This window comes from Ostrinia furnacalis, unplaced genomic scaffold (genome assembly GCF_004193835.3).
Source record: "Ostrinia furnacalis isolate ACB-3 unplaced genomic scaffold, ASM419383v2 OfSCF0635, whole genome shotgun sequence".
Lineage (NCBI taxonomy): Eukaryota > Metazoa > Arthropoda > Insecta > Lepidoptera > Crambidae > Ostrinia > Ostrinia furnacalis.
In genome coordinates this window covers 425,037-452,240 of record NW_021130874.1, presented here as the reverse complement: position 1 = coordinate 452,240, position 27,204 = coordinate 425,037, and the positions used below count along the sequence as shown (strand labels likewise).

The 27,204-nt window shown below is 37.8% G+C and overlaps 3 protein-coding genes across 3 annotated transcripts; 2 read left to right on the top strand and 1 right to left on the bottom strand.

Moving 5' to 3' along the window:
- The first annotated feature begins 2,136 nt into the window (after nt 1-2,136).
- On the top strand, nt 2,137-10,611 carry LOC114366481 (pollen-specific leucine-rich repeat extensin-like protein 1). The gene is made up of 2 exons (XM_028323365.1): nt 2,137-2,332; nt 9,504-10,611. The coding sequence occupies exon 2, from the start codon at nt 9,573-9,575 to the stop codon at nt 10,581-10,583; it is 1,011 nt and encodes a 336-aa protein (XP_028179166.1). The 5' UTR covers nt 2,137-2,332; nt 9,504-9,572; the 3' UTR covers nt 10,584-10,611.
- LOC114366435 (putative proline-rich receptor-like protein kinase PERK11) lies at nt 4,346-5,586 on the top strand. Its single transcript, XM_028323304.1, has 2 exons — nt 4,346-4,460; nt 4,540-5,586. Exon 2 carries the CDS (start codon nt 4,546-4,548, stop codon nt 5,584-5,586), a length of 1,041 nt encoding a protein of 346 aa, XP_028179105.1. The 5' UTR covers nt 4,346-4,460; nt 4,540-4,545.
- Nucleotides 10,612-11,704: 1,093 nt separating the features above from the next.
- LOC114366480 (scavenger receptor class B member 1) lies at nt 11,705-23,097 on the bottom strand. Its single transcript, XM_028323364.1, has 11 exons — nt 22,897-23,097; nt 20,751-20,820; nt 19,278-19,372; nt 17,909-18,072; nt 15,716-15,863; nt 14,453-14,653; nt 13,980-14,104; nt 13,150-13,418; nt 12,376-12,494; nt 12,176-12,301; nt 11,705-12,088 (listed from the first exon to the last, which is right to left on the bottom strand). Exons 2-11 carry the CDS (start codon nt 20,809-20,811, stop codon nt 11,849-11,851), a joined length of 1,548 nt encoding a protein of 515 aa, XP_028179165.1. The 5' UTR covers nt 20,812-20,820; nt 22,897-23,097; the 3' UTR covers nt 11,705-11,848.
- Nucleotides 23,098-27,204: the final 4,107 nt, after the last annotated feature.

The following is a 27,204-nucleotide window of genomic DNA, read 5'->3' as shown; positions in this document are numbered from 1 at the left end:
TGTCTCAAAGAAGAGGTGTTTGCTATGTAAGTTTCAACAGCCAACGCGGGACAAATACTGGGATTTTCACGGATATATGGCAATCTGATGAGTGGTTGGCAAGAACCGGGCCTCGATGTTTTTATCAAGTCGGTGATCTTAATAACAATGGCATTGTCTTGTTTTGATATATTATTCAGTTTGATTAAACTAATAGTTTGCATTCTTTGAGCGGAAGCAATAGCCAAAAGTGTGCAAGTTTTATGTGACAAATCAGCTAATGGGATATTATCGTAAGGATACATATTAGATAGATGATTCAACACTATGTTTGTGTCCCATGTTGAATTATATTTCGGATTTGGGGGAGCAAGTCTATAAACACCTTTAAGGAAACGGTTAATGTAATCATTAACAGTTACTTCTGTACCTAAAATTAGTGACAAAGCTGATCTATGAGTGTTTAAACTGCTGTAACTAGTATATTGCTCTTCAAATTTTGTGGTAAGGAATGATAATACTGTTGAACTATTAGCCTCGTAAACGTCTAAGTTATTCTCTTTGCAAAAATGCCACCAGGATTTTATGGAACTATTGTATTGATTCAATGTGTTTTTTGCAAGAGAAGCCATCATTATATTTAAGGATTCTTGAGGTACACCGCGTTTAATCATTGATTCCCTGATAATTTGGCTGCCACCAGGATAAGACTCGCGTGAAGAGGATGGTNGTACTATACGATAAACATGTCAGTCAATTTGACAACCTTTGTCGGAAACATTATTCAATGAAAATATTGTCCAAACCTTAGTATTTCTCTTCGACAAATACTTTAACACATTGTGAACCACTTTTCTTTCACCACTATAAAAAGATTTTAGCAATTTAATTCACAAAATCAATTGCGCATATATAAAATAAAGTTTGTTTACACTTTGACAGCAATAGACTGACATGCAAGGTGACATGTCAATGAAGTTTTCAGTTACTGTTGCCATTAAAATAAATTAGTACCATTAGTTTTCCGCAACATGGCGAGGGTTTTTATGTTCCTGGTCGGGCTATACAATTTATTATCTCAGACAAATGATTTTTATTTTTTCTCAGACTTACAGTTAACTCGATTGTATTGCACATACCACAGATATGGATAGATGCAGCATGTGTCAAAAATTGTATGAAGCCGAGCGTGCCACTTTTTAAACGTCATTAGTGTCATTTTAGCGAATTTTAGTGATTGCCGCAACGTAAAAGTAATCGTATCATCGTACTGCATTCGCAAAGTCATCGAATGATATCGTGTGACTCGATTCGAAAATTAATTAATTCCGATAAAACTGATAATTTGTTAAATACAAAACTAAAAGCATCTTTATTTACCTTTTTAAAATAAAGTAATTCTTACAATTCGTCAAATCTCGTTATTTTTTTTACCCTACCAGCGTTTCAAGACATAAAGTCAAGTGCATCAATACATGGATCAGTGTGTGTCTTATTGTTATGAGTAAGTACGGTTCCTTGGGATCGGTATGAGTGCACCACATACAGGGACCATGGTTTTAACTCTTAAGAGTACATCGCAGGATATGTATTAAAAACAATGCTACTTTATACTTCTTCTACTGCTACTTTATTCTAATTAATTATTTGCTACTTGTGCTGTTAATTACAATTCTCAATCCGTAAATAATATCTTCTTTCTACTGTGTTCGTACTACTGTTCTCGTAAAATCATCGTAACCGATTGTTGTAATCGGATTACATGAACATCACTCGACCATGTATGTCCATTTGGACATATCGGAATGGCACGCTTTGACGATCAACTTGCTGTATCTACTCTAATCCATATCTGTGGCACATACCTAGTAATGAACGAATGATGACATTTTCGTTGAACGAATGGTGTACTTCATTCTTTGGTACTTCCTGTTGACTGCTGACTCTGTCCCGCCAAAATAACAGGTGAGGATCAAAAGTATTTCAACTTGCTCGGCAGGATACCTATAAATGCCTATAAACTTGCATTTATTAACTACGGTTCCTCCTTCCCATGTATGTATGCCAATTTATTATAGTCCAATGATACGAATTTATATTATTATGCACTTGATTCAATATTCGTTTTCCAATGTCTTTTTTCAGATTTACTTAGCCCGTAAAGAATAATGGCCAAACGTAGTCAGGTGAATCGAGCTTGTAGCCAGGCTGGAAGGGCCAGTAGTGCTTGATACTGATCCTGTACTCTTGAGGAGAATTGCAGTCCACACAGTCCCTGTACAAGCTCAGGGCTTCGAGACAGCTCATCGAGTAGAACAGAAGGAATATTATTAATAGTCGCTGCATCTGAAAGGTAATTCATTAGTTATATTAAACAGATGGCGCTAGTGTACCTAATTAATGGTAGCTTTTTTTACTTTATCCTTTTTTATCGTTTTATTCTATTTCCTTGGTCTATTTCTAATATTTACCTAGTAATACACATATAAACATTTAATTCAGTGCATGAAATGTGAAATGCAAAATTGAAGATAAAACCTAAAATATCATGAGGTTTATGAATTTGGGTATTTTTTACTTTATAAGTTTAGGTATCAAAAGTCCTCAAACTAAGTTGTTTTCGTTATTTTATTTTTATTTAATGACTAATTTTTACTTACTATGCTAAGCAATGCTCCAAACTTTGACTATTAGTAGACCAACTATGGCAAATATGGCTATAAGACTGTTACAATCAGCGTTTATTCCTACGTTAACTTATATAACTTATGAGCCATTGTTTGTAATTATTCTACCACATTACTTAGGTAATACATCATGAGGCCAATGAGGCGCTCTGAAAAGAATGCCTAAGCAATCCTTTAAAAGGATCACCAATCCAATCTGTAACCATGTTCTTGCAAATAAATGATTTTATTATTATTTATTATTATTATAAAATAATACTGGACAACGTTACATCTACTATTTTTATTATTAAATATAAAAACCAAAATTATAAAATCAGTGATTATGATGACGTCGCTTCCTCTTAGAGAGCTTCTCCTTCCACAAATCTTGCTCTGTGAGGTCTTCGTCTCTAATTTCTTCAGCACCTCCGTTCGTTCGCAGCCAGTCTTTCGCTTTTTCGTTCTTTATCTTCTTCTGGTAAACCACGTAGCCGTTTTTCGTCATGTATGACACCACAGGAGTCAGCACCTGTCGACTCCTCCTCTGGGACGCTCTGAAGTCGATGTCTGAAGATGACGAGACATCCGTGTCAGAACTTTCGCAAGAAGAGCTCACATACTTCCTTCTGGGTCTTCTTTTTCTATAGCGTTTGGCAGGTCTTCTTTTCTTTGCTTTAGAGTAGTAGGGCATGACTACAACTGGCAGTCTCGGCTGGGGAATTGGCAGTGGCAGTGGCATTGGCATGGGCATGGGCATAGGTGCTGGCATTGGTCCCGCTGGCATGCCTAAAGGCATGGGTAGGGGCATAGGTGCTGGCACTGGCCCTGCTGGCATGCCCATAGGCATTGGGTACGGCATAGGAGGCATAAATTGTAACCGCGCTTGATGAAAAACTTGTACGCTTATAATAACATGGATAACGGATAGATGCATCTGAAACAAAAAAGAATTCGAATAAATTGAACCTGTAGACGACTTTTGATTTCGAATCGATGAAGATGCATAGCATAGCCTAGGTATCTAATAAGAGACGTTGTATGTAAGTAGGTCACGAAAATGAATTAAAAACGAATAATCCAACATTTTGTATGTACAGACAAGGTCTCTATAACAATTACTACGAGTACACCCTTTATTTTTCATGCCCTATTCTCGGAAATATTCTAGAGTAATTTTTCTCGGCAACTTTTCCTCAATTCCTAAGTCTCTTCCCAACCCACACGCCAGGAAATTACAAAATTAAGTTCCTTACCACAAAATCTTGACTTCTTCACTTCTAACATGGAGAAGGTAAATCAATAAGGCGCAGTAGCAACGTTTGTAAAAGGTTACGGGCGATTGATTGGAAAACAAGTTTCGTGGTCAATAAATAGGCCAGCGGGAGTGGTTACTCAATGCATCTCAAAGTATATTACATAAGTTTATTGTGCTGTAATTTCAGTTGTTTATTTTTAGGAAATACTGGATTAAGTATGGAAAAACATAAACTCATTCATTCATGTTAACTAAATGGATGTAATGGGCTACTATTGTTTATCAGTGTGTTCGTAAATTACTTATGTAGGTACATATCCAGGCTAAAATTGATTACATAAGGTATCAAATGTACTTACTCATGTAAGGCTCCACATGGCTCCCAACAATCGAGCCTATTGTAAGCTAATTATGTAAAGATTAGCATTGTGATTACATAAACCTATTGTTTCCTCCTGATTTCGGCCTGGAAAGTTTACAAAAAGGACAACAATAATGGCCAGTGCAGTATTAATTACCAAGAAACCGCTGATGGAGGACCTGCTGAGAATTAAACGGTAAGTTTATCTTTGAAACAATTTTACTTCCAAAATTATTTAAAGACATGAATTAAACCTATAATTTCTTTTGTTGCAGGTCAAGATGAACAGACGTTCGCTTTCTCTGTTTCTCCTCATAACTGTCGTTAAAATAAAAGCAAAGGAACCAGAACTACCACTATGTCCGACCAATATGCAGTTCTTCCCTCAACACCTACCGATGCACTGTCGCTTGCCGATCGGTGGAATCCCCACCATTCCACCAGATTACTTTCATAGTCCTCCTCCGGGTAAACTCCCGGCTCCTGTTCCGTTTCCCGTTCCTGCACTTCCTCCAGGTGTGCAAGGCCTTCCACCAGGTATGCCAGGATTTCCTCCAGGTTTGCCAGGCCTTCCTCCCGGCATCCCAGGTCTTCCACCCGGCATGCCACCTCTTCCTCCCGGTATGCCTGGTTTTCCTCCAGGTATTCCAGGACCCATGCCAATGCCCATGCCAGGCGGAGGTTCACCTCACAAACTCCCGGTCATCGTCATGCCGTTCTACTCACCCGACCCATCCTACAAAAAATTACGAGAAAAAAACAAAAGAATACTTGAATTCCATACTAGAAGACCACCAAGATATGACAATGACAGAAGCAGTGATACTGACACCTCATTTGACGAAGATTGCGACTTTTGTTCTGAAGAGCGCGGCGTGTGGAGAGGAAGTCGAGGGTTTCGAAGGAGAATGAACAGAATGGGTAGTCGAATGAACAGAAAACACAAGTCCAAAAGGCACAGACACAACAGAAGGGACCTCCTCACGCCTGTATTACAGTATGTGACCAAAGATGGGTATGTGATTTACGAGAAGAAGATTTCAAAAGATGAAGCAAAGGACTGGTTGAGTTTGAAAAAGGAGGCTGCTGAGCTTGAACCGGAAACTGCAGAATTACAAAATTTTAATAACAATATGAACAATGGTTTAGTTGAACGTCACGGAATGAATACAGATGTTGAAATTCTGAATGAGGGTAAAGTTAAAAGCCAAGAGCAAACAGAAGTTCAAAGTCACAGAGCGCCAAAAAGACATTTTCCTCATAAATTAAGAAGTCGGAACACAGATGATGAAAAAGACGAAACTCCAACAGATAATTTATAAAATACATCATTTTTTATTTTTATATAGTAGCTAATAAAGAGTAGGTATAATACTGATATTAAATGTTTTGAAAATTGTGAAACAAATAATTTTTATTTTTACGCAAATATATGTACGTTAATGCTTAAAACTTCTTGTTAATCTTTTATTAAATCCATTGTCAGCAGCAGGATATGACTTTTGACCTATTCTTTTTTATGTACATTGATTTTCTCAATATTTTATAGGAGTACCAAACTACTGTATTTCACGGTTCCTACAAAATACGAATCATTTTCATAAGAAGTAATTTAGGCATTTAAGTAAGTATCTTGTAAAAGTGATAGCTGGAAGCTCACATATCATTTGTTATTATCATGCATTACTGGCATTGTAATTCTCAAATCCGAAACATAAGTACTTTACAAAGAAGTTTTGGGACCAATTTTGGTGAAAACGAAAACTGTATCATCCCCCTGACCTGTAGTATCCTAACGAACAACATTTTTTTTTTGTGTAAAGTCGTTAGCCCGTCGCACTAAGCTAAATAAATATGCTTTTATCACGAGTTTGAATTTGAATTTGAATTTGAGTGAGCTCATTACAATAGTCGAGCAAAACGGCGGGGACCGAACCAGCGTTCCCCGGATCACGAGTCAGCCAGTTCGACCCCTTCAAATTACTAAATTATCATTAAATATGGTTGTAGGTTAGAATCTCAAGGTGGCTCAGTGTCACAAGGGATACAGGACAGAGATGAAGTTACAAAAAATACGTGCTTCAAGTGTAGGTACTCGTAATAATCTATACTTTATCTATACTAATATTATAAAGCTGAAGAGTTTGTTTGTTTACTTGAACGCGCTAATCTCAGGAACTACCGGCCCGATTTGAAAAATTATTTCAGTGTTAGATAGCCCATTTATCGAGGAAGGCTATAGGCTATATACCATCACGCTACGAGTAATAGGTGCAGAGCAAAAATGAAAAATGTTGCGAAAACGGGTTTTCACGCCTACGAAGTCGCGGGCACAGTAGTTTATAATAATATATAAATAAAAAAATAGGTAGGAAAAATTCGTTTTTAAAACAAGCTTTAAATGTATGAGCCCAGCCAGAATCATGGTTGCTGTAGTGTAGATCATTGAGGACTTGGGTGGTCTGCAGGTGGCTTTGGTGGCAGCATCAGGTCTATCTCAACATAATATGCATTGTCATCTGGTTTGTGGTAAATACATAGTATTTTATTAATACCACAGCGCAGTAAGATTTTCTATGTTGATATCCTTTTAAATAGTACTAAATCTCGTTATGTTAAAGAATAAATTAAATGGGACGAATCCGAAAAATATAGATTTTTTTGAATTCAGTGTTTCGTCCCAGTGCCAGTGGGACGAACCTGTTGTGGGACGAATCACTGAACTAGCCAGAGCACTCGCCACATTTTAGTACATTGGAGCTGCAGAAACTGGTAAAAGACCTAAACATCCTCACATACTGCAAGTATGATATTCAGTGCCGGATTAAGACAAGTACTTGATATCCTAAGCAATCCACACCTATGTGCCTCCCCCAATATAAATACTGGGTCTGGAACATTATATCGTGAACTGGGCTATTTACCGAAAGAGTTTAGTACTAGACGTAGAAGTAGAAGGCGTAGTGTGGACGCCCCACTAGGTTGACCGACGATCTGATGAAGGTCGCGGGAGGTAAGTACCTGGATGCGGGCTGTGCAGGACAGGTCGTTATAGGAAAGAGTTCAATCGAAAAAAACAATATAAAGTCCTACTTAAGTGATAGACTTGCTTCCTAGAGAATCAATGCAACACCCATCGCATCGCATCACATTGAAATAGGGGATGGAAGTTTGTATGAGTCCTGCAAATGTTGATACTGATATTAAAAAATTATATAGGGACTCCTTGTTAATAATAAAATATTTAAATTTAGGCATGAAAATTGGTAAGGGTTTTCCCAGCAACTTACAAAAAGAAGTGAAATCCCACCAAAAATATTTTCATGTAGAAGCTTGGCTCTCATCATCATCATTTTCAGCCATTGGACGTCCACTGCTGAACATAGGCCTCACCTAATGATTTCCACAATGGCCGGTTGGTGGCGGCCTGCATCCAGCGCCTTCCCGCTACCTTTAGCTTGATTCTACATGAAATCTAATAACCATTTCACAGTGCGAGCCACATGGCTCGTCTTGCCAACATTTTACACGGAATAAGTCTTAAAATTGTTATGCTATGCAAATGCTGGTAGGGCCCAAAAGATAAGGAGACATGTAAAGTGCCCCATAAGGGCTACCTTTTCTTTTTTTATTATTTTCTATTGACGTTCATAAGTGCCACTTGTGGTCTAAACTGAATAAATATTTTTGATTTTGATTTTTGATTTTGAAAGCTATGAAAACCAGATACTTAATGGTCTAAAAGTACTATTAACAGTAGGTACGTTTTTGCAGCTACCTACCTACTACATAGAGGTGGGCGCCGATATAAAATTGGTCGGCGGCGGCGCGCCGACTTTTTGACTTCGGCGGCGGCGGCGTCGGCGGCGTGACCTTGTTTGACCTTTATTTATTAGGTATTTTTAAAAAAATTGGCTTTTTTAGTATCTTTCGCCAAGACTTAATCAGGTGGATTGCAGTTAGTTGGGGTTTGACACGATAGAGCCACTGCCGCAAAGGTTTACTCTTGTAAATTAGCTCTTTTGATCATAGATACCTTGATATTTGATTAGCGGGCTTGGCTGAGATCAGGTTTTCGTGTATTTCCTAAAGGCCAGCGTATCAATGTGCCGATAAAAGTAACCTTAACATGTATTTTTGAACTCTTTGGAGGCACATAGTTAATGTTGGATTAGCTGACTGTGGGTCGAATATTATGTTCAGATCTGTTTTATTTATATTAATATGGTCTTTCCGTGTCATCCTACGGTCCAGGTTTTTAATGCAGGTTGATTGCAGTAATGTGTCGAGGTCTAGATTGGCCAGGGGATAAGTTTCACGTCTTAAATGATAACATGGTGAGACTTCGGGGCTTGATTACATACGCCACTTGCGTCAGTCAAGCATTAGTGGCATTTAGCTGACTTTGCAATAGTCTAGTCGCTTTAAGATCACAGTTACATTTGAGGAAGGCCGCAGCTTTCTGGTGTCTGGGCTACTTTACTAGTAAATGTTATCGAATACCGGACCAAGTATAGAGTCCTAGGGTGCTCCAGCTCTGCAGCTAAAAGAGAAAATTTTGTCNCAAATCCATAAAGTACAGTATAGGAGAGGAATAAATAAATTGCAAATAGTTGGTACAGTATCAGTATCGGCGCGCCGACAGCTGGTCGTCGGCGGCGGCGGCGTGAAAAAATTCGCGGCGGCGGCGGCGCGCCGGCGTGGCGCCCACCTCTACTACTACATAGTTAACTTACATAAACTTTTTGTGCGAGGCAATCCTAAGTTATTGCCCCGGCCCTTCTCAAACTAACCAATTCATTACTCGTATATTTGCAAAAAAAAAATGATAAAAATTAGTCTTAGACTGTATTTCTATTGAAAATTTTCAAGGAAACCATGAAGGCTTTACCAATGTTTTTATTTTACGTTGAATTTATATTCTAAAGTAATGTACCTGTGAATTATTTACTTGCAATCATATCAGCAGCATGGTTTTAGCTTGGTGGTTTTACGAGGGCAGTAAGTTACGAAATAGTCGACTCTGAAATAGTTTTCGTTTTGCTCACTACACAATAGTCGAGTTATGTAACAAATACGTCGGTATAAAACTCATTTTCCGCCATGAGAAGTACGATTTTTACGTACAAAATTTATTGAACGGCACAGTTATGGTTTATGTAAGAACTTTCTATACATAAAATTTACAAAAAATAATGCTTAATATTTCGAAACTTTATTTGTTATATTATTATTGCAGGACTCTCTCAGGTCACAGCAGATATGGGTGAAAATAGTCATCATTCAACTTCTGATTACGAGTACCTTTATGCAAATTCATGTACCAGTATATCCGCCCCCGGTAATGATACCACCACCTCCAATTCAGGTGGCAGTCGCAATGCCTATACCCATAGTAATCAAGACAACCACAACTACAACAACAGAGAGCCCTGTCGCTTTCGCCTACCCCGTTCCGGTTCCCATGCCGGTACAAATGGCAATACCAGCACATCCACCCCCACAGTTTTGTCAAGCTAAACCCAGGCCCAAAAACTGCCCTCCCTGCCCACCTTGTGTTTGTATGCCATCCTGCACTCCATCATTCTTTTCATACTGTTCACCATGTCACCAAAAATGTAGGTGCCGCAACGGTATGGATGCACCTATGCCCCAGCCCCTAGTCCCACCACAGCCAGTCCCAGGGCCCGCGTTTGCCATGCCCGCCCCAATGCTGCCGCCACCGCCTCCGCCGATTATGATGGTCCCCGTGCCACCGCTGATACGCCGGCGGCCGAGACCACGACCAGTAACATCAAGTGACTCAAGTGAGGGCTGTGGTAGTGATACTGACTCCGACAGCTCTGCAGGTTGGTATGTTCGCGCAAAGAGACGCCGCCGGCTAAGGAGGTGGAGGGGAAAGAAATGGATGAATAGACGCATGGGGCGCAATAGACAGCTAAGTGATTTTAGTGATGGCGAAGTCATTAAGCCAGTACTAACGTATCTTGCTAACAATGGAGACATAAAAATAAGAAAAAGGCTCAGTAATAATGAGGCGGAGCGACTGGTGGACGATAACGAGATAGACGATGGAAGAAGGAGACAAAAATACGACATCGTAACAGGTCGCGGAAGAAATCCAAAGTCAAACGTTTTATTGGTGTCTGCCGGTGAAGACGAGGAATTTAGTGGTGATAGAAAAAGACACGTTGTACTACGGAGTGGCATTATAAATCGGAAATTAAAGGCAGGCAGGAAAGAACTTATTTTTAAGCCTCCAGTGGATAAGAAAATCACAAATCTGTCAGTGTCCTTCCAAGTAGCCGATAGACGATAGCAGTTAATGTTCAGTAATATTGTGATACTTTTTTATGTGAACATAGATTAAACTATAAACCATTAAGCATTCTTCAATATTTCTTCGTTCGCTAAAACTTACATAATAAATGACTGTATGTTAACAATAGCTATTCATTAGCTGCTTACGTGGGCACAACGAGTACTGGTCATACAATCTCTATTGGCATTGAATTTGCGAATGCATTATTAGTTCTGAATTTGAGCAGCATGAACCCGTGGTCTGTTTGTTTCATGATACTTTTTTGGGAGGGCATCACCATGATAGATGGTGATGATGAATCGAAAAATGGCATAGAACCAGTGCCGATAAACTCGGTAGTGCCTGTAGCACCTCCGTATGCAATGCCGATGCCGTTCATGCCAGCTCAGCCGCCTGTGATAGTTCCTGTGCGGACTGTGTACGAGCCGGTGGTCCACGACCACCCGCCGCTACGAGAGTTCCGCGAGTTTCTCAAGAGGGACAGGCGGCGAAGGAAGAGGCCCTCATCCAGCAGTTGTGACGACGATAACACGAGCGTTAGCTCGGATTCCTCGGACGAAGACGCGTCGCTAGACTACTATGCAGATTTCTTCCGAGTCTAGGGTCCCATAAAATTGGGGAGGTATGAATGTGTTAAAATTTATTTATATTGTATTTTTTTATGATAATAATACATTTTTGTATCTTAAAATAAAGACATTTCAATACTTACTACCGTTTATTCATTTTTACAGAAGATACTAAGTAAGCGTAAAGGCAATTAATTCTTGTGCTAACTAACTATACCATCACAATTAATTTTATCAAGTAGATCTATCTAAACTTATTCCAAATTAATCTATTTTAACTAATGTTGTTTAACAACATAAATCACAGGAGACTTAGTTATATCCTAATTCGGGTCACTTATCTACACACAATAATCTTAATAAAATGTCTAATACTTATGTACCTACCAATCGTATACTAAACCAACTTATCAACAATATTTACAACTAGCGGCCGCCCACGACTTCGTAAGCGTGGATCCCGTTTTACCCCCTTATGGGTCGAATTTTGCAAAATCCCGTTTTAGTGCGCACCTACGTTTTAAAAGGAACCCCCATGCAAAATTTGAAACTCCTAGCGATTTCGTAATGAGTGAGTCAGTGACCTTTCGCTTTTATAGATATAGTTAGATATATTTGAACCATGAATGTACACCACTCCCTAAACAATTAAAAAACCTAATTAAAGACTAGTATTCCCAACCTAGGCTTTTTCTATCGTGACCCTAGCAGAGGTAGCTTAGTTGCTGGTGATTTATTATCTTTGGACGTCTGGAAGATGATGCCTTGGCCTGAACTCCTGACGAAGTGTGGCAATAATAGATAGACGCAATAGGCCAGGATCAGCAAGCCTAGGAGAACCAGGAATATTTGGAGACTTAACACTATGGCAGGGCCGATGACGTACATAAGATTTAGGTTGTACTTGTTAGCTTCCAGAAGCTCAGGTTGCACCTGAAACCAATAAAAATAGCCAAATATAAGGTCTTACAGAATTAATAGACAGCTGCGAAACAGCCAGGAAAAATAGTCAATTCTCACCATTTTGAAGTAGCAGATCGGTACGACGAATTCGGAGAAGCGTTCGACTTCTTTGTTGAAGTCAACTTTGTTCACCACCACATTAACTTGGACACTAAACTCGGACTTCAGTGCTATGCCGATTCTCTGAAATCAGAAAATCATTTTTATTACAATAACAAAACAATTCTTAAATTAATAGAATGTTAATGTTTTCTTACCGGTTCAATAAGAAAATTACTGCCATGTTGTTCTTCATTGGGACTCAAGCCTTCAACTCGTTCAAATAGTTTGGAATCACCGTATAAGAAGTGGGCGTTAGATAAAGCCAGGGGTAGACCTGTGAATAGAAAGATTTATCTTTGGGAAAACTTATTTTACACAAATAATGTATGCCGATCGATTTGTAAGTTGAGTAAGGCCCAGAACACACGGTGAAAAGCAACTACAACGAAACCCTTTTAAAATTATTGATTTGAAACCAGTTTCAACCATTTTCCACACACGCTGCAACCACAATCATTTCGGTTTTCTTTGAGAACAGACGTCTGCAAAATGAGTTCTTTGAGAGCGAGAGTAGCTTGATAGTGTGTTATTATACAAGCAAGGATACTTTTCCACTTCTAACACAAATGTAATGTTTTTTTGTTCGTCGTCAGCCAAAAGAAGCCAAATCCGATGAATGAAACGCAACGCGAGTTTCCTGCACGACGGTTTCAATTCGACTGATTTGCAACGTGTTTCAAACCGGTTTCAAACTGGTCGCGTCATGTGAGGTCTCTCAACAGACGCTATGGCAGAAACTTAGATGCAACTCAAAAGTAACTAGAAGTTGCAGTTTTGTTGCAGTTGCGTTTCACTGTGTGTTCTGGGCCTTAGAAGCTAGAGTTTGTTCCATCGTAATAATAATAATCATTTATTTGCAAGTAAACATGTTCGTAGGTAGGTCAGTGTTATAAATATTTTCAGTATTAAAGACTAAATTAAATACTTACTGTAATAACAAGGGGACAAGTCAGAGACTCCACTGATGCACATGCCTCTCCCGCAGAGGCACTCGGTTTCATTGTTGATGTCGTAAGTCGTCTTGCTGACCTTGTACTGCAAAGCGTCCACCCCAGTTTCCAGGGTCAGCTTCCCCTGGTAGTCTAGTGGGAGGAACCGGCATAATACATTCCTGAAGATCTTCAGTGAGGTTCCTGGCTTCATCTCGTTGGGATACATGATGCCTTCATAAGCGTCGGCAAAGGAGTTACATTTGGAGCTGGAAGAACAACAGTAATAAGTAACTGGCTTATCTTATTAGACACCCAGCTGCTTGAATTTCGAAATAATTAGGTGTCCTTTTCGGAGGTATAAGCTATACCCTTTTTTATGCATACCAAGACAGGTATTTGACCGCAATCGCACGTGGTGTCTTTGGGTCAAAAACCTTTTGCGTATTGAAATACTAGCATTCCGCCCGCGGCTTCGCCCGCGTGGTATTTTGTCTGTCACAGAAAAGCTTTATCGCGCTCGTCCCTGTTTCAAAAACCGGGATAAACACTATCCTATGTCCTTTCCCGGGACTCAAACTATCTGTATGCCAAATTTCATCAATTTCATAAGCGTGAAAGCAAGACAGACAGACAGACAGAGTTACTTTCGCATTTATGCTATTAGTATAGTATGCATAGATTATATGGTTAAACAGAGTCTGTTTATCGCTTGTGTTATCAAGAATTTCAGTTCTTTCTTCTATAGAAGATTGCTTTAACCATAGTGTTTATTTCAAAGTTGGTTTGTGCAGGGCGCAAATTATTTGTTTTTCAAAATATTGAATTACCGCTTCGTGGGGTCTTCAAAGTCCCATACCTTGAGCCCTTGGACCCCATTCATCTTCAAGATGTGGAATTTTTCGAACTGATCCATGGCAACTTCTAGACGGTACTCCGTTTTTGTATCGTACAACTGCAACAAACAGATTTGTAAAGTTTTCAGTCCTAACTAGACGCTGGGTGTAAGCAGTAGTCCATAACTTATTTTTTTGTTCAGTCTGACACAGAAAGTGTTATCAAGTTGTTGTTGATAGAAAAATTCTCACAACATTGTTTGTTGTATCGTAGAAAGCTGATTTTCAAATACCAAGGTTTGTCAACCCTGCTCTACATAAAATTTCTCAAAAAACTACTGAAAAAAAATGCATACTACTCATAAAAAAATCTATACTCATTATTGCAAATAGGCTTTTAAAAAGTACTTTTACACGTGCCTCTTGTTTGTTTGTATGAACCCTAGTGGAATAGGCCAGGTACTTACTCTATCCATAAGGCCAAGCTTCTCAAAGCTGATCCACCCCGGCAGGATGGTGTTCCCAAGCTTGATGAGAGGTTCGTCGTACCCCCAGAGGAACTCCTCGGCAGTCTGGTTCACTAAGGATTTTGTTTTCAGGTGGTTGAGGAGTAGCTTGAACGCCAATTGAGTGAAGTACGGCTCCTTACTGGTCATAGATGACATGGCCTGGAAAGTACGGAAGATTCAAAGCTTAGTTATTCACTGAAATAGTGTGGTAAAATAAAATGTGGTCATAATTTAAAAAGAATTGCAGCTTATCTCACCAGCGCAGCTGGCATGTGTGAAAAAATGTGTTTACATAGAGCTTCGTTATTAATATTAGCGATCACTCTTGCACGACGTAGTGCCTAAGTTTTTTAGTCTAATGTTTAGAACGTTAAAAATAGACTAAGAGTCTGACCAATAACAGGTATATCCCTAATTACTTATGGTACAATAATAAACAACACGTTTGAAAAAATGGGCCAAGTGCGAATCGCACACCGTGTTCCCTTCAAAATTGTAGGTAAATATGTAGTTGGTTCCATTCAATTAAGAAAGTTTTTTTTCACGGCGTCAAGGGATTAGCTTAGACATAAGTATTTTAAATTCAACTCGATACCTCCACGATTATGATCCTGATAAGATTTCCAATTTGCAGTTGTTCCCTGTAAGGAACCCTAAAAACAAGCTAAAATTAGAATAAGAATATTAAGACCATCAAGAATAACAAGCCCAAAAAACACTCCAAAGACTTCGTAAGTCATAAGTGATATTAGTTCATCCAAATTACCGCACGAATTGTTTACATAGTTTCGCCATATTTCGTCTCTATTACTTATTTTTTTAGTTAGTGAAGAATTTACTATAGCAAGCAATTAAGCTAGTAGAAGCAAATTTCACTTTTTTGATAGGTTATGGTTATCGGCTGCCAAGATAATAACAAAATAAGATACTAAGTACGCGTTGCTCAAGGCACCTCTTAACAGGGAGTAGATCCTAGTTAATTTAACATTAATTAGGAGTACGTCCACACAGGCCGCTACCAATCGATCAACATGGAAAGCATTGGGGGAGGCCTATGTTCAGCAGTGGACGTCCTATGGCTGAAATGATGATGATGATGATGAAGATAACGTCCACACAGCTTATGACCGCAGTCTGTGGAGGAACACTAATGTGGTCGCAATCCTCATCACTGAGGGACCGAGGAAGTAGAAGAAGATCCTAATTGAAAAACCAACTCACCAGCATAGCAATGTTCGGCATGGTGACCACCACGTCCCGAGGGTGCGCTATGGACTCGTCGGGCATGAACACCGGCTTGGCTAGAGGAGAGTACCGCACCACCCTCGCCTCCTCGTCGAACTCGATGTCCAAATTACTGCGGAGCTCCCTAAAGGATGGAAAAAAACTATTATATGTTGACCTTTCTTATTCCATGGAGCTAACTTTTAGTCTCGTCACGGCTGGGCAGCGTTCGGGAAACTACGCAACATCTTTTCGTCCAAAATAGCTCAGTGCCTGAAGACGAAAGTCTACAACCAATTTGTGTTACCAGTGATAACTTATGGCTCGGAAACGTGGCCTCTCACTATAGGCCTTATACAGAAGCTCAAAGTTTGACAGCGTGCTATGGAGAGGGCTATGCTTGTTGTTTCTTTGCGAGGATCGAATCAGAAATGAGGAAATCCGTAAACGAACTAAAGTCGCTGACATAGTCCGCTGAATAGCAAGCTGAAGTGGCAATTGGCAGGGCACATAGTACGCAGAACTGACGGCCGATGGGGCAGCAAGGTTCTGGAATGGAGGCCGCGTACCGGAAAACGCAGCGTGAGACGTCCACATACAAGGAGGACCGACGACATCGTAAAGGTAGCAGGGAAGCGCTGGACGCAGGCCGCTACTAATCGATCAACGTGGAAAGCAGTGGGGGAGGAGGCCTATGTTCAGCAGTGGACGTCCTATGGCTGAAATGATGATGATGATGATGATTCCATGGAGGTCGAATTCTGGCTTCCCTACAGATTGCTGTAGGGAAGCCAGAATTCGATAGGGAATTGTCCCTATTGAACAAGTAGTAAGTAATAGTGTCAAAAGGGAAATCTCCCTCCTTAGCCAAATCTTCCCCTCTCTCTAATAGCATAGTACGAGTATAATAATGAGTACTACCACTACGTACTAATAGCCTCATGGCCGAAATACATATAATGTATAATAGGAACAATGTGTAGGGTTTTATAGGTCTTGTAAACTTTCAGTATCGCTACGGTTATTTATTATTTATTTTATTAATTATTTTACAATTCTTCCGTGAACATGACAATGGTGCATGCAACTGTATCGCAATATCGAAAATTTTACGAGCATAATAAAAACAGGTATACGACTTTATTTTATTTTTTAATAAATAGGACACCTACAGCTATTTTATGAGCAAGGACGACCACATAAACAGAGGTTTATTTCGTATTTTTAAAAGTGTTGCACCAGGTGGAATTATTACTCTAATTAATATGTCTACTGCAAATTAACTAATATTTATGCAAAACAGAGCTATGAATATACATAGACCTTTGCAAGTGCAAGCGCCTCGAGATAATACTTGGTCATAAATAATAAATGACACATCTTAATATGACATAACAAGCACTTTGAGATATTTTCTCGATTTTATTAAAAGCCACGTAATGTTTGAGTAATCAATTGCTATAAAGTAGGACAAGAGACTGTAGTGAATAAATGAACTTCTAACCTGATCATAGAGTCGTGATTATTTTGGACCAAGTAGTAATTATGTGATAGAAGGTTAACCGCAAATCTCATAAATATGAGTTTACAGTTTATGGGGCAGTTAGTGCAAATAATAAAGGGTTAATGTGTGCCTTGGAAATAAGAATTATGTGAAAAGTTGTCCTGTAAGAGGTAAAATAGCTGTTTTTCTTCTTTATGATTGCGACTTTATGTGGTAGCCTAGTTCGGAATACCATTGAACATTTTATAGAACGTGTATTTAACTTATTGATGGAGTGGGTCCATAAATTACTGCTTCCTGCATTGGACTATGAAGGGAAGTTTCCTTAACTTAAAATGAATGTCTCCCCATCTGTAGCCTCAGCTTGCTGTATTTGCATTCAGACACTCGTCACGCCGTTGTCTTTGGAAAGGTTCTGGATCTCAGTCTTCAGAATCTGATCCTCAAAAGCTGGACCCACTCACCAGAAGTAAAATAAATCTTCGTTACAACTTAGATGTACTCGTATGCGAAAAAAAGCGATTTTCTTCATTTGCAGTTTTTTTTCGTCTGGCTCGCGGCATCGCCTATTCGGCGGTTGGATTAATTCTTTGGCTACCCTCCAGAATATACCTAAAATATGTATATGTAGAGTACCTACAAATCCCACATCCAGGCTAAACGTACCTACTAGAAGTCCAACTTACTTGTAAGTAAAGGGGCCGATTTCTTCCACCTTCATCTTGTCATCTTCTCCGCTCAGGAAGGCGTCTCCATTGGTCACGTTGAACAGGTAGGCCGACACGTGGATGCCGTGTGCTTCCAGGCTCAGCAGCTCGTGGATCTCGGAGCCGTACGTCAGGTGGGTCCGCTGGACACAACAAAACGTACAGTTGCATCAATGTGGACAATTAACGCGACATTTTTTATATGAGTTACATATTATGTTACACACGGCTTGACGTTTCGGCTGCTATGCTGCAGCCGTGGGGACAAGCAGACTGACTTGAGTCTGCTCTATAAAAAATGTAGCGTTGTCAACCCGTGTTTCTCTATTTGAAAAGGAACGCGAATGTTTAAAATCTTAAATTATGATCATCAGCCTATAGTAATCCACTGCTGGATAAGAGTCTTTCTTCCTTCTATTCGGCTCGTCGCAATCAGCTTCCAGCTTATTAAATAAAATAGAATAGAAATAATTTTATTTCACGCAAAGAAAAAACATTAACTACCTAAATACTTACTAAATCGAACATGACATGTGTTATCATATCATCATACTACACTCGCGAGCAAAACTATGGAATCACTTACATGAAGTTGTTTCCACGCGAACTTGTGTACTAACGAATTTGTCAGTAACAAAAAAAGTGGCACCATTTTAAAGATTAAACTTTTATCTTTAAATTGATACCAAATTCATTTAAATCACACTAGTATTTAAAAAGATATCCCGGCGGACATCTTTTTAAATACTAGTGTGATTTAGAAACCCAGGACTGGCTTATGTGGCGCTGACGTGCGACAGCCCGATGGCTGAGCCCTTCTTGCAATAGTGCAACGATTTGTGCTGATTCTGAAGGTGTAGAATCCCAGGTAAAATGTCAAAAGAAGCGGAGATGTGTATGAATCAACGTGTGAAAGCAAAAATCCGAAAACGCGTGCTTTTATAGGGGGTAAATAGGCCGCAACTCGCGACGTATCAAACAGTTCATACATGTCTTTTTCGTTACTTCTTCACATCAGCCGGGATATCTTTTTAAATACTGGTGTGATTTAAATGAATTTGGTATCAATTTAAAGATAAAAGTTTAATCTTTAAAATGGTGCCACTTTTTTTGTTCCTAACAAATTCGTTAGTACACAAGATCGCGTGGAAACAACTTCATGTAAGTGATTCCATACTTTTGCTCGCGAGTGTATTGCAAAAAAAATATGAATACGTCTTGGGCACAGACTTGGATGTACAATGTCTTGTTCATGGTCCACATTCCTTAATATCTTTCCAATACGAATCTGACCTTACACTTTAAAAATAAATTTATGTATTAGAATATATTTGTAAACATAACTTACATAATTAGCGATAATTTGAATTGCGTCGACGTATATGAGCAATATGGCAACAGCAACGCAGACCGCACTCAGTGGGAGAAATGTCATCAGTTTTCCTGAAAGTAAAAGTGTAGTCAATTGAGACATAAACAGACTGACGACATAATATGAATACATACGTTGTATGTATTAAGTACTAACGGCCGCCCGCGACTTCGTACGCGTGGATCCCGTTTTACCCTCTTAGGGATTGAATTTTGCAAAATCCCGTCTTAGTGAACACCTACGTTCTAAAGGAACCCCATGCAAAATTTGATACTCCTAGCACTTGCAGTTTCTGATATTTCTGTCAGTTGATGAGTGAGTCAGTTAGTGACCTTTCGTTTTTTGTATAAATATACTTTTCAAGCCTTTTCGAACGGTTAGCGCATATTATCTAAAAATATTATGATGATTGCAATTTTCACGTAACCACTTAAGTAGCATGTTTTTTTATCCACAACGAGGAACGAGAAAGCTCTTGGCCTGTATCTGTGCTCAAAAAATTCTGCGACAGAGGTCAATCAACTCATAATAATAATATCTAGCTGCCCGTTTGAAAAAAAACCAAGATATTAATTCGAAAAGCGACGTTGAATTCTATTCATCTATACCTACTTAGTAGGTTGCAAAATATTTTAGCAAGGTTGGAACTATGCCTACTCGTATTTAGCCTTCTCGTTAAAAATATTTTACCTATTACTTAACTTTATAAAAATTTTACATGTTACATTAACAACTTATTTATTTATCTATTTGTAATAAGTATACAAACAGTTTACAGTCTAGGCTTGATCGTAAAGATAAAGTGACAATGATTAGCGATCAATTGAAGTGGTGGACATAATTTCTAATAATTATCCGCGTGATTAAACGTAAGGTTTAATGGGCATCATTTCTTACTCGTTCTAATGTTTTCTCTTGAATCTTCCGATAATCTTCTGTTTGTTTCCTTAATAAAAAGAAAAAAAAGTCTAGCACTTCTAAAAATAGTGGTCTACTTATACATCGAAAAACACGTATCGCTGTACCTTTTAAATATTTCAACGTTCGTCGTAGACAGGTCTCTGCGTCCTAGCAAGATCTTTGATAAGCGAGAGCTATGTCGTAAGTTAAAAGTCTGTCTATTTGTAGTTAATTATTTGCCTCTCAACTAAACCCGACTTAGGATTAGGTCTATGAAGCATGACTTAAACCTTTTGACTAAAATCCATGGTGAAATGGGAACTAAACTCTTGGAATAATCTAGCGTTAAAAGATTTTTAAAATATTGATGTACCTACTACAAGTAGGTTCTTCTATTCTATGTATATTTACCTTCAACATAAACGTTATTTTTTAAGGCGTTTGCGTTCCATAATGTAGCGGATGTTGACTTACAAAATAATAGATTTAACGCAATAGATGTGTCAATTAATACTAATGTCAGTGGGTAATAATTAAATTAACACTTACTTTTGACGTGTTTTGTTGGAATTCGTACCCCATCTTTCCGTTTTGTTTTGCTATACTCCATTTTATGGACCTGCGAATTAAAAAGATTAACAAAATTCCATTAAGAATTTTCCAATATTGTTATTTTGGCTCTATGAATCGATGTCAATTAATATCTTTACCAAAGTGGACACTACAATGTATATAATATCTCTCTTGGCTCGATCTGGGAATCGTACTTCGGATCGCGAACTCTCAGACTCTCTGTGCTCTACATTTTACGAGATGTTGCAACTAACAACATCAAATTAATTTATATTTTGTCTTTTTGCATCAGAATTGAGGTCACAACCTTGTTGACATTAAGTTTGACAGCTTCACGTGCTGTTTGAAGGCTTATCTCCTGGTAATCAAACCCAGAACCTCCTGATAATTACTACTCTCTAACCACTTGGCCACATCGTGTTCGTGTGAGATCGCGGTCAAATAAGCGGGCATATACTCAGCCCAATTACGCCCGGCCCTGTCCGAATACCGGCTTTAACCGAATATAGAGAACCTAAACAGTATTAGCATAACCAGAATCGGCCTAAACTTTTCAAGGATAAATGCATAAACGACATTTTAGGGCTATGGAAAGTTTAAGGACCCCGTCCTTTAAAAAATATGATACTCATTTAATTTCAAGCATGGAGATTAAAAGGCTCGTAGGAGAGTAGACAATTGACGATTCACCTGTCTGATTTTGACGACAAATTTTTCGTGTAAATAACTATGTTCAAAATCAAAATCAAAAATATTTATTCAGTTTAAACCACAAGTGGCACTTATGAACGTCAAATATAAAAAAAGAAAATGTAGCCCTTATGGGGCACTTTACATGTCTCCTTATCTTTTGGGCCCTACCAGCGCTTCGAGACAAACATAATGGCAAGTGCTGAGAAGAAACGCCGGAACAAACTCAGTCACCACTTATTGTTAGTTAAGTTCGCAAATTAAAACAAATTCCCACCACGATATCATTAAAAAAAATAAGTCGTTAGTTCAATAAGTACTTACCTAAGTAGACCTATCAACCGCGGGTACTGCTTTCTTAACTTAAATTTTTGATAAAATATACATTTACATGCACATTAATGTTACAAATAAATTAATGTATCCAAAATAAAATATATTATAACGTGTTCCAAAAGTACTTTAGGTATTAATAAATTCATTTATAACAATCAAAATGGCATTTATAGTCCATTCAAATTATCATTAAAAAGGAGTCAACCTCGGAATGTCAGGTTTTAAGCTGAATTTTCGAATAAAATAAAATAAAAACAAACATTGACTAAAGTAAAGCCATTCACTTGGCAATGCCCGTAAATGATTTAAAACATACACGACAACTTTCAGAACATCAAAATAGAGGGTATACGGAAATTCAGGTTATTTTCTCACATTGCGATTCCCTAATTTGACTGGACTAATTAGGTATTTTCATTCTTATACCATACAAAATAATTCGCCATAAACAATAAAAAAACATCTGTATGTAAAAAATATTAGTTAACATCGCATTTTAGGGTTCCGTAAAATAGGGTAAAAACGGGACTCTATTACTACTAAGAGTCATGTTGTATCTCATGAACCGTGATAGTTAGAAGTTGAAATTTTCATAGATGATATTGTGTTTCTGTTGCCGTTATAACAACAAATAAAATATAATAAAGTAAATATTTAAAGGGGCCTCCCTATATTTTTAACTAATACTTATTATTAAGATTACATGATGACATCTTCGAAAATATGCATTTTTTAACATGTTCGACATTTTAACTTATTTTTAATAATCGCCAGGAACATGTTTTTATAGAGCTTTTTTGCATTTCAAATTAAATTATTTTATTCAATACTTTACTTTTAAATAGTCACAAAATCTTGTGTTTTAATGTTGTGAAATAAATACAATTCGTTTTTTAATGATATTTGGCTCAGAAAACTTTTGACAGCTACACATAAAAAAGAGAACTACCTACATAAAAATCAAGTTATTTAAAAATCTACTCCTATTTATCACCTACTCTCACAAAATTGGAAAATACACCTTAAAATTAACGTTAAAGAAAAATTAAAAAACACTAAACCATAAAAAAACTACATAAATATTATTAAAGCTTACCCCTCTTTGTGTCCAATAAATTGAAAAACTTCACCCCACACACTCACTTTATTTACTATTACTTCGGCGACTATTTACTTCGGCAAAGTTGACCTGCCCTAGCTAAGTGGCAAGGTTGATAAGCAGGCGTCGGCCGCGTTTAGGCACGAGTTGACAAATGAACCGCTTGCTGAATGTCCATCGAATACATCTCGTTTAACAATCACTGATAGCAGTGATTAATCTGCTGCAGCTTTGACCACAGCTTTGGTCGCGTGATGATAATAAACGATATTATTAATATTATTTGTATCTCCTGTGGATAAGCACGGCGCGGAGGCCGGTTCTTTTGGAAGGCGTTTATTATTATAATAATAAACATTATACTATCTCGAAGGGGCCTCTTTGTGTTGGATATGTATTCCACGTACGCCTTCCTTAAAGACCGGCCTCCGCGCTGAGATTATCGACAGGAGAGATGCAAATGTATATACTAATATTATAAATGCAAAAGTAACTCGTCTGTCTTGCTTTCACGCCTAAACCACTGAAGCTATTTTGATGAAATTTGGCATAGAGATAGTTTGAGTCCCGGGTTTTTATCCCGGTTTAAAAAGAGGAACGCGCGCGATAAAGTTTTTCTGTGACAGACAAAATTCCACGCGGGCGAAGCCGCGGGCGGAAAGCTGGTAATAAAAATAATAATTGTTTATTTAACAGACACACTTTTTGGGCACATTAAAGTAATAAAAATAGCAATTTTGCTCCGAGTGTGCGATCTAGATTCTGGAGCTTAAACTAGGGCCACCCTGAATTTCAGGCCTCCTCCTTCCTCCCCACAATAAACAGAACCAAAATGTTACGAGTAGAACTTCCAAACAATACAAATATTATCGAAATAAATTCACACTGAAAAGTAAGTACGTCGATTCCTTCAGGAAGAACTAAACTTGCAATTTCACCAGATATTATCAACAAGTAGGGTTTCTGATTTCTCGACTTATTTTTTTTCTCGAGTTTCGGGAATTCTCGAGGCCAAAGTCTCGAGTTTTCTCGGGTCTCGAGTCTTTTAATTAAAACTGTTGAAATCGGTTGAAATTTAATAAAAACACGGGTTTTTATTAATGTTATAATGTGTCTGGGTTATAATTAATGATACTGTAAAGTTTCAACAAAATCCGTTCACTAGTTTTTGCGTAAAAGAGTAACAAACATCCAGACATCCACACAAACTTTCGCATTTATAATATTAGTAGGATAATTATAACTTAGTAATTAACTAAAGGAACAAAAATCAAAAAGTCGCGTGTACTTTAAGGATTAATAACCATAAATATCTGGAGCTCCAATTGAATCACTTGTTTTCCAAAGAACACAAGTCCAAATTAATTGAAAAATTACGATAATAAACCTGCATTTACAAACAAAAAAAAAACCTTTAAATACATTTTTAAACTTAAACATAATGACTTGAATAAACGTATTTACGAGTACCTAAACTAACAGATATTAATAAAAAAAAACAGTCTTTAAATCAGTCAGTTATACAAACATAATAAAATATAGCATACTCGTAGGTGATCATTATTAGTTTCGGTTAAGATCATTAATTGCAAATCAAATTAGTTAAAAAAAGGAAAGACTAGGCAAGTATAAACGCAACGTTAACCAATTAAATAATTAAACACTTACTTTTGTCTAAGAAAATAGGTTTTCAAGAATATTAAAGCTTCAAAATCGAAACTCGAGAATTCTCGAGCTCCGGTAATTTTTTTCTCGTCTCGAATGAAGCCAAATTTCTCGAGTTTTCTCGAGTTCGAGAAAGCTCGAGCAGAAACCCTATCAACAAGTAGCTTTTGCCCGTGGCTTCGCCCGCGTGAAATTTTGTCTGTCATAGAAAAACTTTATTGCGCGCGTCCCTGTTTCAAAAACCGGGATAAATCTTAATGTTAAATATCTAACTATCCTAATCCTTTCCCCGGTCTCAAACTATCTCTATGCTTTTCATCAAAATCGGTTCAGTGGTTTATTAAGCGTGAAAGCGTACGTCAGCCAGATTTGATGAATATAAAAGAAATTAGAAAAATATCTAAGTAAAATAATTCACTTGGCAATGACCGTAAGATTCTAGCTCTCCATTCCATTCAAAATTTTTCAATGTCAACTGCCAGTAGCTAGTAGCGGGGGTTTACCCTGCACTCGTATTGCAATATCTGGCCTTGGTAAGTTGGTATTGGTGACAGTGGGGGATAGCATCAGTCCCCGCGGCCCTCATATAGTTCCAAAATACTGAACTGTCCTATCCATGACATTGACAGTGGGGCGCCACCGTCAATACCGGATCGCTGGTTCCGATTTTTGCCATGTTGGAAACCATATAGTTGAACCNACATTTCCAGTATGGGATGATGCATCTGTACTAGTATTATATTATCTGTGGTTGAACGATGGTAGCGCCCCCCTGTCATTGAGTTTGGTGGGACAGTTCAGCGTGGGTCATCTATAGCATCAGTCCCCGCGGCCCTCATATAGGACATGTACCTATGACGTCTTTAAAAAGGAGGTCACAAGCAAAAAAGAATTTAATTTCCTCGGTACAATAACCGCACAGATTACTTTTAAATATGTGCAGGTATGTTGTATGTGTTACCGGAAAAGTAAAAAATTACTATACAATTCCTAGTGAAAAATGTGTTCAATTGCTAAATAGCACAGTAGATATATGAGCTAAAGCAGTACGGAAACTTAGCCCTTTCGGCGAGTTAAATACCTACACTTCAACTGAGTGTTAGGGTTGGCACTCTTAATCTTTATAAAATTAATAAGGTTCTGACTTACTTATTTATTAAAACGTTTATTTAGGTTTTTTAATTATCAAATACCTAATGGAATAAATTAATTGACTAAGTAGTTAACAAAAAAATAAAACGTTAATTTGGTTCTATAATGATCGAATACATAATCGAATAAATTGATTAAGTACTATTAGAGGCCGGTAGAAGATATTCTATTCTCATAAATAAAATACCGGATACTTACTTTCACATAGCTATTGCCTCATTTTAAATACAGTTCATCACTTAGTACAAAAGCGCGCGGAGCAAATTACTTTATCAAATAGAACACATAAATTGTTAAAAAGCGTAATTACGTAATTTAAAAAGAACTATTACAAAATCAGATGTAAGCACTTTATTTAAAAAGTAATATTTAATCATTTTTACAATTCAGAATTATTACGAAGTTTAAAAAATGAAAGTTCTGGTTTTGAAGATGCCGAGTTCAAGCCGTATACTACGCAATACACTCGTGGCATGTTTTTTTAAAAATACAGCGGACAGTGCATGCAATAAAATTATTATTAAAAACACAACGCGCGCGACACTCGCGACGGATGGACTGCGAGGTTCGCTTAGAGCTCGTGTAAAGCGTGCGTCTGTGTGCGTGAGTCTGATTTCGAGCGTTTGTATGAAGCTTCCGTACTGTTTGATTTATCTACTGTGTAAATAGCGAACAGAAATTAGGAATGAATGTCAAATGGAGCGGGGAGAGCGTGAGGTTTTCTAGACTAGATGAAAGGCCTCACATGCAGTCGATCTGATTCTGATGTGACTTTGCTTCTTTGCATCGAATCGCCGTGATAAATTCTTCAAACGCAGCCTCATCCGAAACTTAAATCATACTCTATAGTGTAGAACGTAGAGTTTTTGCCTGTAGAGTCGACATGCAATAAAGAAACGAAGAAAATGAACCTGAACTGAGTGGTGACAAACAAAAGTATTTTTAAACTTGCGAAAAAGCCACAATAGTAAGGTAACTGACGTCAATAAGCTAAGAATTACTATACTACTTAGCTAGACGTTAAAATTAGAAGTATTTTTGTTTACTTAACACCTACTTTGATAGTAGGATGTGAACTTCCACATTATTACCTATGATTATTGGAATCTATAAAAGTTTCATATATTTTTCAGGATATTACTTTGCATAGGTACTTATTAGTTGTTTTAGCTGGGGATAAAAAAACTGGCCCTTAGTTATGACGTAGCTAGACTTAGTAAGGTGTTATAGGTAAAGCTTATTTAAGTGAATATTAAACTTCCTACTCCTGATATGATATAATTAACTGAACTTTATTGTAACTTTGCATTGTTATTGTTATCTTTTTATCGTTTAATTGCCCCTGTGTTGCTGTTTCAATTGATGAATTAGTTACTAATTAATTCTAAATTGTTTCTAATTAATACTTAGCGAAAGATCACGCTTGGGTTAAGATAATTCTCTTTTATATGTTACGGCTAAAGATAGGTGTGAACATAAACTCAAGTT

What these genes read in the sequence shown, in the direction of transcription:
- LOC114366435 (XM_028323304.1), top strand. Translation starts at nt 4,546, where the DNA reads ATGAACAGACGTTCGCTTTCTCTGTTTCTCCTCATAACTGTCGTTAAA.
- LOC114366481 (XM_028323365.1), top strand. Translation starts at nt 9,573, where the DNA reads ATGCAAATTCATGTACCAGTATATCCGCCCCCGGTAATGATACCACCA.
- LOC114366480 (XM_028323364.1), bottom strand. Translation starts at nt 20,811, where the DNA reads ATGGAGTATAGCAAAACAAAACGGAAAGATGGGGTACGAATTCCAACA. An exon ending in TCCAACAAAACACGTCAAAA is followed by an intron (nt 19,373 to 20,750) that starts GTAAGTGTTAAT and finishes TTTTACTTTCAG; the next exon opens with GAAAACTGATGACATTTCTC. An exon ending in TTTGAAGACCCCACGAAGCG is followed by an intron (nt 13,419 to 13,979) that starts GTAATTCAATAT and finishes TTGTTCTTCCAG; the next exon opens with CTCCAAATGTAACTCCTTTG.